At 34.2% G+C, this 13,676-nt stretch overlaps 2 protein-coding genes across 2 annotated transcripts; one reads left to right on the top strand and one right to left on the bottom strand.

Annotated features, from left to right (window-relative positions):
• Positions 1–62: 62 nt before the first annotated feature.
• Positions 63–2,729, top strand: TRIADDRAFT_61676 (uncharacterized protein; the record flags this gene model as incomplete). Its single annotated transcript, XM_002117619.1, has 5 exons — positions 63–185; positions 1,149–1,278; positions 1,654–1,808; positions 2,232–2,364; positions 2,530–2,729. The coding sequence occupies 5 exons, from the start codon at positions 63–65 to the stop codon at positions 2,727–2,729; spliced, it is 741 nt and encodes a 246-aa protein (XP_002117655.1).
• A 919-nt stretch (positions 2,730–3,648) lies between these two features.
• On the bottom strand, positions 3,649–6,087 carry TRIADDRAFT_32756 (uncharacterized protein; the record flags this gene model as incomplete). Its single annotated transcript, XM_002117598.1, has 4 exons — positions 3,649–3,774; positions 3,935–4,073; positions 4,379–4,452; positions 5,989–6,087. The coding sequence occupies 4 exons, from the start codon at positions 6,085–6,087 to the stop codon at positions 3,649–3,651; spliced, it is 438 nt and encodes a 145-aa protein (XP_002117634.1).
• Positions 6,088–13,676: the final 7,589 nt, after the last annotated feature.

Genomic DNA, 13,676 nt, shown 5'->3' with positions numbered 1-13,676 from the left:
CTATTTATTGTGGAACTTTTTTAACGGTAGCGGTCAAATTCAAAATTATTCAAATTGTTAAAATGGCCACCAGCAGCTCGAGGAGGTATACTAGGATCAAGCGTCCTCTCGACTCCAGTCATGAAAATTCACCAATGGCAAGAAGAAATAGACATCAATCAAGGAAAACTTCAAAGTCGACCAAGGTCAGTGGGAAATACGCTTCAAATAACTTGGAGTATTCGTCCTACGTTTCGTTGCCTTGATAGTACTGCAGTTTCCTGTCCCAGTCCAAAACTCCCTCACGATCGTGTAGAAAAATACACAGTGGATGCATCCATTCATCATAGTAGAAAGTCTTGTCCTAGGCTATTCCTGATACATCATTCCAATTTTAAATCACTCTGTAACACACATCACAGCCTACAATAACGATCAACATCATCTCTTCTTTTCATCGTACAGTATAGTCTTTCGCTTATTCATCAATCATCCAATCGCCTCCATCAACAACGTAGGACGCCAATGAATGCTTACAATATTGTTGTTTATTGAATCAATGCATCGCTTGACCAGTAGACAGACTTGTCCAAATTGTTCGCTACATCATCACAATACAGAGTTCATTTGAAATCACTCTGCAATAAAAGTGAAAAGCCTACTTGTAACCACCAAGATGATATCTTGATTTTGAACGTAGCTTTCCATCAATCCATCTATCCCTGAAATAAAAAACAGTACATCAATCAATGTCGTTCTTGTTACATCATTAGTCATTTCATCGTACCACTGCCATTACAGTACTGTATATTGAATAACCTATGCCCTTATGTTATTAGTAATCTTGTCATACGACTACCAATACATCTATGTCCTAAGTGTATCCAATCAAAACCCTACTAACAGGATTCTAATACAAGGCCTTATACTAGATGAGAAAATACCCCGAACTAGTAACTCTTTTCCGTCGTAATGCACTTGATCCCACATTTGTCTATGCAATGTACGATCAATACGTGTACAAATGGAATACAACCATTTTTGAACCTTTGAATCCAATATTGCTCATTGAAACTGTGTCAAACGTGCGTCACTGTTTTCACCTTGCATAAAATAAATCAGTACTTACAAAGTGATAAGCCATTGCAATGTTATGCTCTACCTAATAGGAAAATCAATCCATTCCTTCCGATGAAAATACTTTCCGCGCATTATTCGAAAAACTTTTAGAAACCAGAGAGACTGAACCCGAACGACGCTATCATCAATTAGAGTTAGATTGTCAAGAACGTTGTCGAGGTAAGTGCAGTATTGAGTATTTATTTTTCCTGTCTTACACACGATGTTGATATGAAAATTGTCATATCATGGTGATGTTGATCTGAGTTGAAACTTTCATGCCATATGATACAGCACACTTGATATATTGTGTTTATTATCGTAAATAAAAATGATCAACTGCAGTAGCAGAAAGGATAGTAGTACATAAGTATATAGGTATATTCAAACTGAACTGAACTGAACAAAAAAGGATTTCCTAATCCTGTACATCAATTACTTCCATTAAGATGTATTCTATCGCAGATGTAGACACGCATCTAATCTAGTGATCCAATACCACAATGTATAATAAAGAATCAAATTAAATTGAAAGTCAATCTTTGCTTATTACAGTATCTGATGAAAAAATCGAATTATATCGAAAAAAATTACAAAGTATCATCGATGAAAAGCAAGACCTGCAAAAGCAATTACAAGGTGTAAAAGATAGCCGAGACAACGCGCATAATAATGATCAACAGAATCATTCACAAACAGACGCGTTAGAGGTAAGTTATCGGTACCCAGTGTAATAATCCATCTACCATGAATAGAAATAAGCGACGTTAATACGTGTATGTTAAATACTGGATACTAAATGGACTAGCTAACAAGATACAATTTCTTAAATGATCACCTGCATCGGTTGCATATCATAACTGAAATGAACTTCAAGTGTCACCATAGCAAAATGCAAACTGTAGTGGATGAAAATAAGAAATTGCAGCACCAATTAAATAAAGCTAGAGAAAGGTTAAACAACTTGCGCAACAGTAGAATTGAAAGCCCTGACACTGAAGCGATGAGGGTGAGAATGAAAGAATAAAATCAATCAATATCCTATCTTTGTACGCTTATCCTTGTTGTCTAGAAATAGCAAGGGTACCATACTTTGATGAGATATAAATTAAAAATCAACAATTTTTATTTAGCACGTTATCGAAGAACAAGCGATGACTATCAAAGCATATCAAAAGTTTAATCGATTAGATATTGAGCCCTTACCCCTTAGTAGTGTTAATAAGGACAAAGAAGTATTCAAAATTCGATCACAAGATTTAAAAGGTTTGACAATAAAATCCATCAAAGTAAAATAAATCCTGTCAAAGCAGTATGTTAGCATTGAAGTTGTACCCATATGATAACTATGCATAATACAGCCATCAGATCGTAAAAGATAATTTATAAAATAATTTTAAAATTATTCTATTACTTCATTTATCAATTTAGGACTGGAATTCACCGTAAGATACAATAAAACAACCGAGGAATATCTGTATACACCTTGTTTTGATAACAGCCAATTGGATGTTTCTCGATTACCGCCTCATTTATTGGAAGAAATTTACTTTTGTAACTGCCCAATGCTGACCGCTCGAATACTAATATCTACCAATCGTATATTGGAACAGCAAAACGAGCAATCCTAGTTTTCCCTACAGCAGTAGCTAATTTTAATTTATGATTTCTAGCACTCTGTCTTTTGCAATCAAGGCAACTGTGCCATCGGATTAGCAAGCCGGATTGAAACCACGTTTTATCGTAATGACAAATTCAACTGTACATAGACTATGTCAAGATTTTATTTACCTTATCTGATAGTATACTTTATTGTAAAAAAGTATCAACAGAACATCATATAATTAATTCATACTTATTTTAAGCTACCCAGCGCAGTATGATTACACTTAAAAGTATTTCTACTTTTGTTCATTACAGCGCTGGAAAATTTGTGTAAACTTGCTTTGAAATTAGCCAAATGTTATTTTACAATGTATAATAATTGTTCAAACTAGTCGTTTGGTGAATATCAATAAACAATTAAAATTACACCTTATATTCTACGTAAAACATCATAACAAACAATTTTCGTATCTTAACTTAGTATATTCATTTTACTATACTGTACAAAATTTAAAATGAAGGTTTTTCACAGTAAACAGCTTACTGAACGCACACACAAGCATTTGTGTTGTTGATGCATTCATCAGATAACTATACAACACCATTGAACATGCTAATACAATGTATACCCACTTGATCAGTCCCATTCTATCCATTAAAAACACAGCAATGTGCACATTCAAATTACCAATCTTTCTACTACGACAATTATTGTAACAAGCTTGGAATAAATCACTTTAGTGCTCAAATACTGTATGCGTCTACAAGGCTTCAAAGTAGTAATTCCAACTTTAATACATCAAAAATGGATAGCGTCCTAGAGCAGATACATAGTGTGATACAGTACATAGTATTATTGGAGTCTATCCTCTTTTCTCTCTCAAAGATATATTGCAATATCATTAAATTGATGCTACTCTCAAACCACTACTGTAGAGGCCAATTTCATTGTTTGGGTTCAAAAAAGGGTAATTCTTTTACATAAGCATCTAGTTTAGAAACAAATAATTCACTAGAAACCGGCTTTGATACATCAATAAATGGATTCTTGACTAGATATTCCACATAAATCTAAAATAAGAGAGAAACAAAATTCAGCTATTATGTATAATATATAGGACATAGCCAAATGGCATTACGTATCCAGATCTATCACTTAGGAATGGTAGTTTATCCTATTCTATATTTATTCTGAAGTTAATGTGTTTATTCAATTGTATAATTGATTTACCTTTCTGTATATACTTTTCATAATATCTTTAATATTACCAACACCCAAATCGGTAGTCATGACAAACTTTATTCCACTTGGAGTTTCATAATAATTTAACTTATACTTACTAGTCCGGTAACTGGAAAATTGATCCTTGCTAAATGATGTAAGAATTAAAATGCACACAAATTAAGGTGATTCTATTTTTTCGTCTAGTTGCTATACTAATAAAAAATATTTCAATTACATACACATCAAAGTTTAATGTGTTAACATGGAAATTGGTTTTCCTTAATTTTGTTATGTTACAAAGTAGCTGAATTTTTTTTTAATTTGCAGTGACTATTACAATAGTACCGTTATATTTCAGGTAGATATAACAAATTCTAGTACTACAGTACTGTATATATATATCTACACGAGTATCTTTTATCGATCGAGGAATAAGTAGCACTAACTTACCCATCCGTGGGTGAGATTCGAAGTACGAATGATTTCAGTGAGTAGAGTAAACCATACATCAGCTTGCAATTATGCTGTTGAAGAAAGATGTAAAATTTAATAATGTGAATTTTATTTCAATTGTTTCAGGATGCTCCTGAAATGCATTCGATTGAGCAATGCAGATGAGAAAGCAGAGACAGTATGCACAGTAGTTTTATAATAATTATCTTTCAAGGCCATAGCTTAGCCAATTTGACATTAAAGTTTATCTATTCTATATTGCCGTATTGTCGTGACACTGGTGATTGATTGTTTTATTGATTTTGACGATATTATCAATTCGTGTCTTGTGACTGTAGGTTTGCATTATAGCTACAGTGCTCTATTTTCAATCTGTGATAATGTAGATGATGTAGTCGCTCGATTTTAAGGAGACAGACAACTACAATACAATTGACCATCTAAAATACGATCTTGCTTAGTTCAAGTGTCAGAGTGATACAGTACATCTTCTCTGCGTCGATCCCTACATTTGAAATTCCTGTCTCCTGTGACTACAGATGCGTTTTCCTAAATGTGGCTACTGTACTCCATTCGCAATCTGTGAAAGTAGACGAATCCGATGTGGTCGATTAGCCATCGAACTTGATTGTTGATCCACTTTATTGTTATCTTATAACTGTAGCTACAACATAATTCACTATCTAAAATGTGATCTTGCCTCGTCAAATGTAGCAGTTGTACAGTATGTCTTCTCAATGTCGATTCTAACATTTGGATTTTGTTCTTCTCCTGTGACTGCAAATACGTCATTCCTGAATGTAGCTACTGTACTCTACAGACCTTTTAGAGGAACTAGAGAAATAATCTCTACTGTACTCCATTGGTAATCTGTGGAACTAGTAGCTACACTATAATTTACTATGTAAAACGCAATCTTGGCTAGTTCAAGTGTACAAGTATGTCTTCTCCATGTAGATCCCAATATTTTAGATTTGCCGTTCTTCTAAGGCTGCAGATGCGTCTTCCTAAATGTAGCCACAGTACCCTTAGAAACCCCCCAGAAAAACTAGAGAAATGATTTCTACTCCATTGCAATCTGTGGAACTAGACCAATCTGATGTGATCATTCTCGATTTCAAAGTAGCTACAATATACAATTTCTATACAATGTTGTATATGAGTAGGCATACTATAGGAGTCTTTGCAGTATGGTCGATGTACCACTTACAGTATCTCGGTTCATTTTATTTATTTTATTTTAAAGTATTTTCTACCGGCCAGGCAATAGCAGTAAAAGACTTTATCTGGCTGGGAAAGGCAGGGTAAATGTTGAAAATCTTGCCCAACACAGTACAGTAGATTGCTTTCTATCATTCCCTTCCACTCACTACCAGTTGTTCTAGCGTTAGTCGTTTTCCAATCATCTTATTACTGTACTCCTAGTAGAACATGCTAAGCGACACTTTTATAGTAATACGTCTAACGGTGTCAAAAGTTGGCCAATGCATTTGCTCTTCGTATTTAGTATGTCGCTGATCTGACGTGTCTTATCACCAACTCGCTATGGCTGAAGAGTTCAACTAGAGGCTAAAGCATCAATATTACATTATCCATACTGCATTTACCTCTGTCACCGACGGCGATGGCGGTTTCTTGCCGTGCCATTGGCAGTAATAGATGCAAGTACCTTCTCGATGGAAAATGTAAAAATCATAAATGGCCATAACTGCACCACCAACTCCACTACAAGCTTAACTTGATGTTCTTCACTAAATTGATTGAACTATCTGTTTTCTACAGCTTTATGAAGTCTTGAACGGTCGTCTATAGCGCTAACCAAGAGTGTTTTTTTTTCCAGCAATAGTTGCAAGACATTGAACAAGGAGCAAAAATGGCGTCCAGTTACCAAGGATATCAGAGGAGGCTCAACTCAACTGGACGTCAACCTAGCTGTGGTGACGGGTACGATCATGTGACATGCAGTCTGGGACGGTTACAGTACTGGTACTCTTGTGCCTCCTACCAGTACAAAAATGATGTCACCCATAGCGATTTTGCTAGTTTAATTTGTAGGCCGTATTACGACATTATTTTTGCTAGTGATGCTCCATGTTGCTAGCCAATTCCCTGATAGAATGAGTGATAGTGCGTAAAAAGAATGTCATACACTGGCTTGCTTCCCTGGCCCGACCATCCTGTTTACTATCACATTGGATATGTTGATAGGGATGACATCGTTTTTGATCAAGACGGCAGCAGACAGTCAGACACTGCATATTTACGGACGGTACGGTAGCTAGGACTTGTCATGTCTCTTCATTGTCAAGCATCTGCGGCCGACTGTCGACTGTGACATCATTCTACCACGTTGACGCGTTGGAATTTGCAGGGCTCACACCCACCGCGGTGGTCACTCCAGTGCATTATTACTGGACTGTACATACAGTGTACAGTACTGTACTGTACAGTATATTAACGTGTAGACGTCATACTGTACTGTACACTGTACAGTACAGTACAGTACAGTGTACAGTACACAAATGACAGAGTGCATTGTACAGTACGGTACGGTACCAGCAGGATGATTGTTGTGCCTAGCGAAGTGAAGCGAACGCGAGTCACTCAGTACTGGAGTGTCAGTCGAATTGCATGACAGGTACAGCACTGGACACCAGCCATCATGGCGGATGCTGGCAAAGAACCACCTTCTGGACAAGAAAAGGTAGCTATTGCAATGTTAATCCATGGCTATTTTCATCTTATTGACCTGCAGGATCAAGAGCGATCTTGACTGTTGTTGCATGTGGAATAAAGTCTACTTATTTTGTTAGTTTAGTGCATGAGAAAGGATGGTAGTCAGGTCGATGAATGAGTAAAAACCCCTTACTAAGTCGGACGCACCATGTTTACAGACTTGATTTCATTCAATACTCACTTCCATTTCTCTCCTGTCTATTCTGTTCTCCCAGCATGAAAACACCTTCAAAACCTTGTACTAATAGAGCCATGAGTCCCTAGCAAAGTAATGCAATGAAATAGTACTAAGTAGACAGTCTATGAAGTTACACTTGACCAACATTCTCGATCCTTTCAGTGGATCAATTCATTGAGCCCAATGAAAAACAAAAAAAATTGCACTTTCACTGAATAGAAACAAGGCACTCCACTAGTCAAAGAGGAGTAAAATCGACAAGGATACCGTTCAAACTTGTATAAAATGATCGTTATGGCCATAAATAAGAAGAAAATGAAACGTAATCATCAATGTCATCATGCACCAGGATGAATGATTGAAAAGTTCACTTAGCCCTAGTAGAATCCATACTTGCCCACATTGTATACCATTTCATAGACGAGTAAATACTGGAAATACCCGATAGTCCATCCCTCACGGTATTTGACTTGAATTAATCAATCGATGTCGTAACAGAATGGAGAAAAAAATCAACATCACTCCAAATAAACGTAAAATAGGCTAGGATTCCTTATGAAGTAGATTCGATATACAGTATCACGAGAAAATAGACAGAGTGACATCTTGCCCAATGACCAATATCGTCAACATGGTAAGACGTAGTTGACAAAAGTCGCCAGTGTCGTAGACAACATCGACTCTATCTGAATGGATATCCAACATGGACATAGCATAAATTTTAGAATGAAATAATGATAGCACTCATGTGGTTTAAGTTAACCCATGACAAATATCCTCTATAAACGAGTCTAAAATCACTCCGGGAAATGCCATCAACATTCTACATTTGAATAGACAACTAGACTCTTGCAGCAACTCAAATCACGTCCAAAACAAGCTAAAGAAGATATCGATTCATGGAGTCATAGTTAATAGGCCATATCATTCCCTATGTCTAAATCAATCATGTCTATGCCATTAACAGGTTGAGTATTGAATGTAGTATAGACTCTTGCTACAATTCCAATCATGTTTAAAACAAGCTAAGAGGATATCGATTGATGAAGTCATAGTTGATAGACATATCATTTTACTGGTTATGAAATGGGACACCATTCGTTCAGCGTGCATGTAGCTCAAGTTAGCCTAATGAGTCTAAAATCAGTACTATACACAACATCAAAATCTTGATTATTATGTATAACATGAATTCTTGCTGCAATTCACGTCCAAAACAAGCTCAGTTACAAAAGACTTACGGTAACATCCATGTAGTTCAAGTTGGCCCTTGATAACATCTGCAATAAACCAGTTTAAAATCAGCCCTGTACAGTACATGATATTAAAATCGAAAGGACGGTATGGAACATGGTTCCTTGCTGTAATTCAACCTACATTCGAAACAAACGAACAAGAAGATATCGATTAGTATTGTCATGGATGAGGTACACATGAAGAAGACATCGACTAATGTTGTTATAAAAGAGGTACACATTAAGAAGAAGATGCCGACTAATGTTGTCACTAAAGAGGTACACATTAAGAAGAAGATACCGACTAATGTTGTCATAAAAGAGAGACACATTCAGAAGAAGATACCGACTAATGTTGTCATCCAAGACGTACACATCCTTATTTGTGTGATAAAATTAGATACCATGCAAGGTAGTTTTCACAATCTACATAACCTATACCACGTCGACTCTGACTTACTATCGTTGAATTCACATCGGAAACAAGCGAACAAGGAATGTACTCAATAGGTTCATAACATAACAGATATCCGTACGGTACTACTACTTGTGTTGTAAAACGGTTACCACTAAAAGGATCCTTTTAGTCAAGTTAGCCAGTAACAATCTCCATACAACATTGACGGAATGTAGGACTACTTCCACAATTACTCTTGCTATAAGTTTATATAAGCTGAAAGATTTATTGGACAGATCATAAATAGCCACATTTTCTTATTATTTTTAACATGCGAATGGTAGGTATGGCCAATCGTTCGACTTTGGCCATATCTGATAACTCTTACTTTTCATATTTATTTCACCCTTTAAGATCAGCTTGAAGACGAAATTAAATTTTTTATGAACATAAAACATTTTGTAATAAATCTTATTCAGTTACAAATTACATTAGTCAAGGAAGAAACATTGTTGAACGATTATTGACTTGCATTTTTGATGATCTCGTCTTCGTCGGAAATGGATCTTTAAAAAAACAATTTGAAAGCATGCAATGGTATTATTGACATTGTCGGCAGTACCACTAGTGACTTTTTGAGAGCTAGATGATTATTATTTAAGAAATGAATTAATGATGAGGAAATACATTTTATGATAAGATCTACCTTCGCCTCTTACTGTACTTCTGTTGTAAAGTTAGAAATCGATTACTGATAATATCAACAAGAGTTTTACGTTGTCGATAACATATCGAGTTGATTGCATTACAGTAATGCTGTTGAAAAGTGAAACCAAACTTTATGGATTGGGTAGGACGTATTGCACAGATACGGTATTTTTACTATACATTGCAGTATTAACCTCAATTAGATTGAAAGTTTGAAAACTGTACAGTTTAATGATAGATAGTAAATATATATATCATTATGTCAAGATAATAATAGCAGAATGGCTAGGAATTTATTGCTTGTACAGTTTACGAAATGGGAAACGTATTCAGTTATTATAGACTGTAACGGAATTCTCAACCCAAAATTTGCCTATTATGCCTTAATTAATGTATCAGTTGAACTGTTAAGAGAATGGTTGTTGACTGTAAATGAATTACAATGTACTGTAAATCTTCAAATTAATTGATCGGCAAATAAGACTAATTGAAATCGGGCACAAACACAATATCCATTCTTTCATCTATATTTTTATGTAGTGCACGTCGCTGTATTACATTCATCATGATATATGACATGATTCCAGTAACATTGTTAAGGATTTTCTTTACACCTTTGTAGCCCATGGCACTCCTTGCTAGTACCTATTCCATATACAACTTAAACAATTCTCTCGTATCATATTATATCAATTTGCCCGGAAAGGGGAAACCAAAATTTAGACTCTGAATAAAGTAGATATCGCTATCGGTAAATGAAGACATTACATTACCATATAGGAATATAATCTACTCTACAGTACAACTAATATTATCCGAGAAATAGGTAATTAAAATTTTATCGATTTAAAATTTACCTATCTAACTGTTTTAGAGCAACAACGAAAATGAAGTTGACAATAAAAGGACTGGTAGTAGCCGCAACAATAGCTCAAGTGGAGGAACAACTCCTGCCAGAAGCACGGTAAAATAGCGGTCCTTATTAGCAACTGTTCTACTTGATTACTGTTAAATATAATAGTAGACTACCTCAAATTTCAAATCTTATCACTTTTTCAATCAAGATTTATTAAAAAAACTGAATGACGATAAAACGTCATAAAATGTATAGGACCGACGCTAATAGTAACCGTAATGTAAATGTATAACCATTTTTAAAATACTGTATTTGCAAAAACAGCCCTAACAGTATTGTAGTTATAAAGAATTTATACCGCAAGATACCCGTGTATTGAATTAAATCAAGCCAACATCTTTTGTTACAGGCCGCAATAACATATCAACGTAATAGATGTATTAATTTAAAGACATTATTATTTGTACTTGATATTTATAGATGATGTTATCGAACTACTTTTTCCATATCTCTAACAATTTTTGCAAGCAGTTACGTGTATCTTACGTAATGTAAATTAAAAAAGTGAAACTAGTTTCTGAACCATGCGAAGATAGTATATAATACAAATTGCTTTATCCAATCGATTTCAATCGGCGTATTTATAAGTTCTAGTTAGGATAAATTAATCTCTTTTAGTTATGAATTATTATGTTTTGTTCACGATACAAACAATATAATTGATACTTGTACATAGTATTGCACTAGAACACCATTAATATTAAGGAGTATATCGCAGTCCTGATACTTACATTTCTGAAATACAAACATATATAGCTGGATACCCTATCGCGAGAAGAATTAATACAATATATTAAAAAGCAAGTCACTAGCAAGAAGAAGCTGAAATTTACTGCTGACGGTAAATAAATCGAACATTATTATTTAATAATTGCTATAACAAAATTTACATCAACTAAACTTACAGTATTGAATTATGGTAACATAATGTACCTTAGTAATCAATTATGGTAAAATATACTAGGAACGAGCATGTTAGACGCTTGCGCTAACGCTTGTTCGTTCCCATTTTAGCTAGTACAATATCTCGTTTACTGACTATCCTATTTTAACTAATAGAAAGTAGTGTTGCTCTACTATAAGTATCAAAGTCGATATCGACGAATGGTGTGCTATTTAGGTGTTATCATATTCTATCACGTAGTCATGTTTTATTGCGCTTGTGGAGATATCAGAGACTAGTATTTTACCGATATAAACTACATATAGATAGTCTTATTTAAAAGGTCTATAATTATATTTAGTCGTCTTTACTGTTACACGATCAAGTTTTATTGGCACAATGATTATAGAAGAGATCGCATTTTATTGTAATAATAATTAACGATAGCTTTAAATCCCACTATACGGTTTTCATAGCGCTAACGATTCAAGTGAACGAATTGGAAACCGCTAATAAAAAGCTTCAAGATAGTAATGATGTGATCACGAAGGAAATTAATATATTAAGTGAAAAAAATGAAGCCTTAACTAAACAACAGCAGAGCCATTCTGATAATTATGAAGACCTCATCAAACAACAAGATCAGGCGGTGGCAGAAAATAAAAATCTAAGGGAAGAACTTAATGTAAGCTAACATAGCAATTTATCTAGTTACTCTAAGCATTCGACCAAACTATAAACAATGTTCCAATCGGCATATTACATTAACAAAAAATTTTAAATTGTTTATCAATTGCCTATCACATCAATGAATAATTACTGAAAATTAAAATTTTCCATTACAATTAAATATTACCATATCTTCATCACTGAATAAAATTTAATAAATACTTGCAGAGTTGCAACCATAGACTACAGCAAAGTGAAAACCACTTAAAGAATTTACATAAAAAGTATAATCGAATGATTGAAGACAGTAAAGTAAGCAAATCTTCTCAATTTCTATTGTAGTTGCATTTTCACTATCATTTCATATATTCTTGAAATGATCCAGTAAATGTTTACGCTTACTGTATAAGGGAAATTAACTTTCTTAATTAAAGTCTACATCTTTATTATCAGTCACAAACAGAACAGTTTCAAGTAAAAATAAACGAGCTAGAGACTCAATTGCAAGAAGAAAAATCCAACAATGAAAATTTAATTCAGAAATTCGAAGTAACTTCTGCAGTATTTATTCGCTTTATTGCGACATTTTTAAGATTACATATCTTTTCTAAACTATTCCTTTTTTATCCATCAGGCATCGAAACAGGATCTGCTAGAGTCGATAAAAGAAAAAGATCAATTACTATGTCAAGAACGTCAAGACATACAAAATATGGATACCGTTACTGAGGTTTAGAAATTCATATTTTAGCAACTTTCGATTGTTCGTCATAGCAAATAGACTACTTCGAGTAGATAATGTTGATACAAATAACAATACTAGGAACTACGCAAGCTTTTAAATAACTCTACGCAAGAGAAAGCATTACTAACAGAGTCATTAGAAAATGTCAAAGAAGAACTAACAGTGGCATTAAACGCCAAAGATAATGTTTCTAGCGATCTATCTAAATTAGTAGAGGTAAGGACTTCCTATGGAATAGAATTACATGCAATTCTTATTAATCAACAATTAGATAACTAGATATTGTGGCATTCTGCTTAGGAATTAAATGAATCAGTTAATCAGTATAAAGTTGAAAAAGAAGAATTGAGCACAAAATTTGAAGAACTCTCTAAAGAAACATCTACTAAGAATGCAATTATTAATGTAAGGATATTGATCAATAGACTCGTTCAATATACGCAACAGTAAAACTGATTTTTTACAACTTAATTTAATGTAACAGAAATTAAAACAAAAGCTATTATCTACCAAAGAAGAAATAAATGGATTACGTCAAAAAATGGATTCACAACAGCAAAACCTTTGTGATCAGGATGACAAAGTCAAGGTAATGTAATGATCTCAGCTAATTGTAGTAGTTAAGTAGGTCATATTAAGGAATTACTCAATTTTGTCAACTCAAATTTTGGGTTACGTAGGTAAACCTACATTAATAGCAGAAGACTATTACTCGGCCATTACGCAAATCTTCTCAATTTTCATCATCGTTGCATTCCCACTATCATTTCATATATTCTTGAAATGATCCAGTAAATGTTTACGCTTACTGTATAAGGGAAATTAACT

This window comes from Trichoplax adhaerens, genomic scaffold, assembly GCF_000150275.1.
Source record: "Trichoplax adhaerens TRIADscaffold_26 genomic scaffold, whole genome shotgun sequence".
NCBI classification, from domain to species: domain Eukaryota; kingdom Metazoa; phylum Placozoa; class Uniplacotomia; order Trichoplacea; family Trichoplacidae; genus Trichoplax; species Trichoplax adhaerens.
The sequence above is the reverse complement of the archived record's forward strand: the minus strand, read 5'-3'. Positions and strand labels throughout refer to the sequence as shown.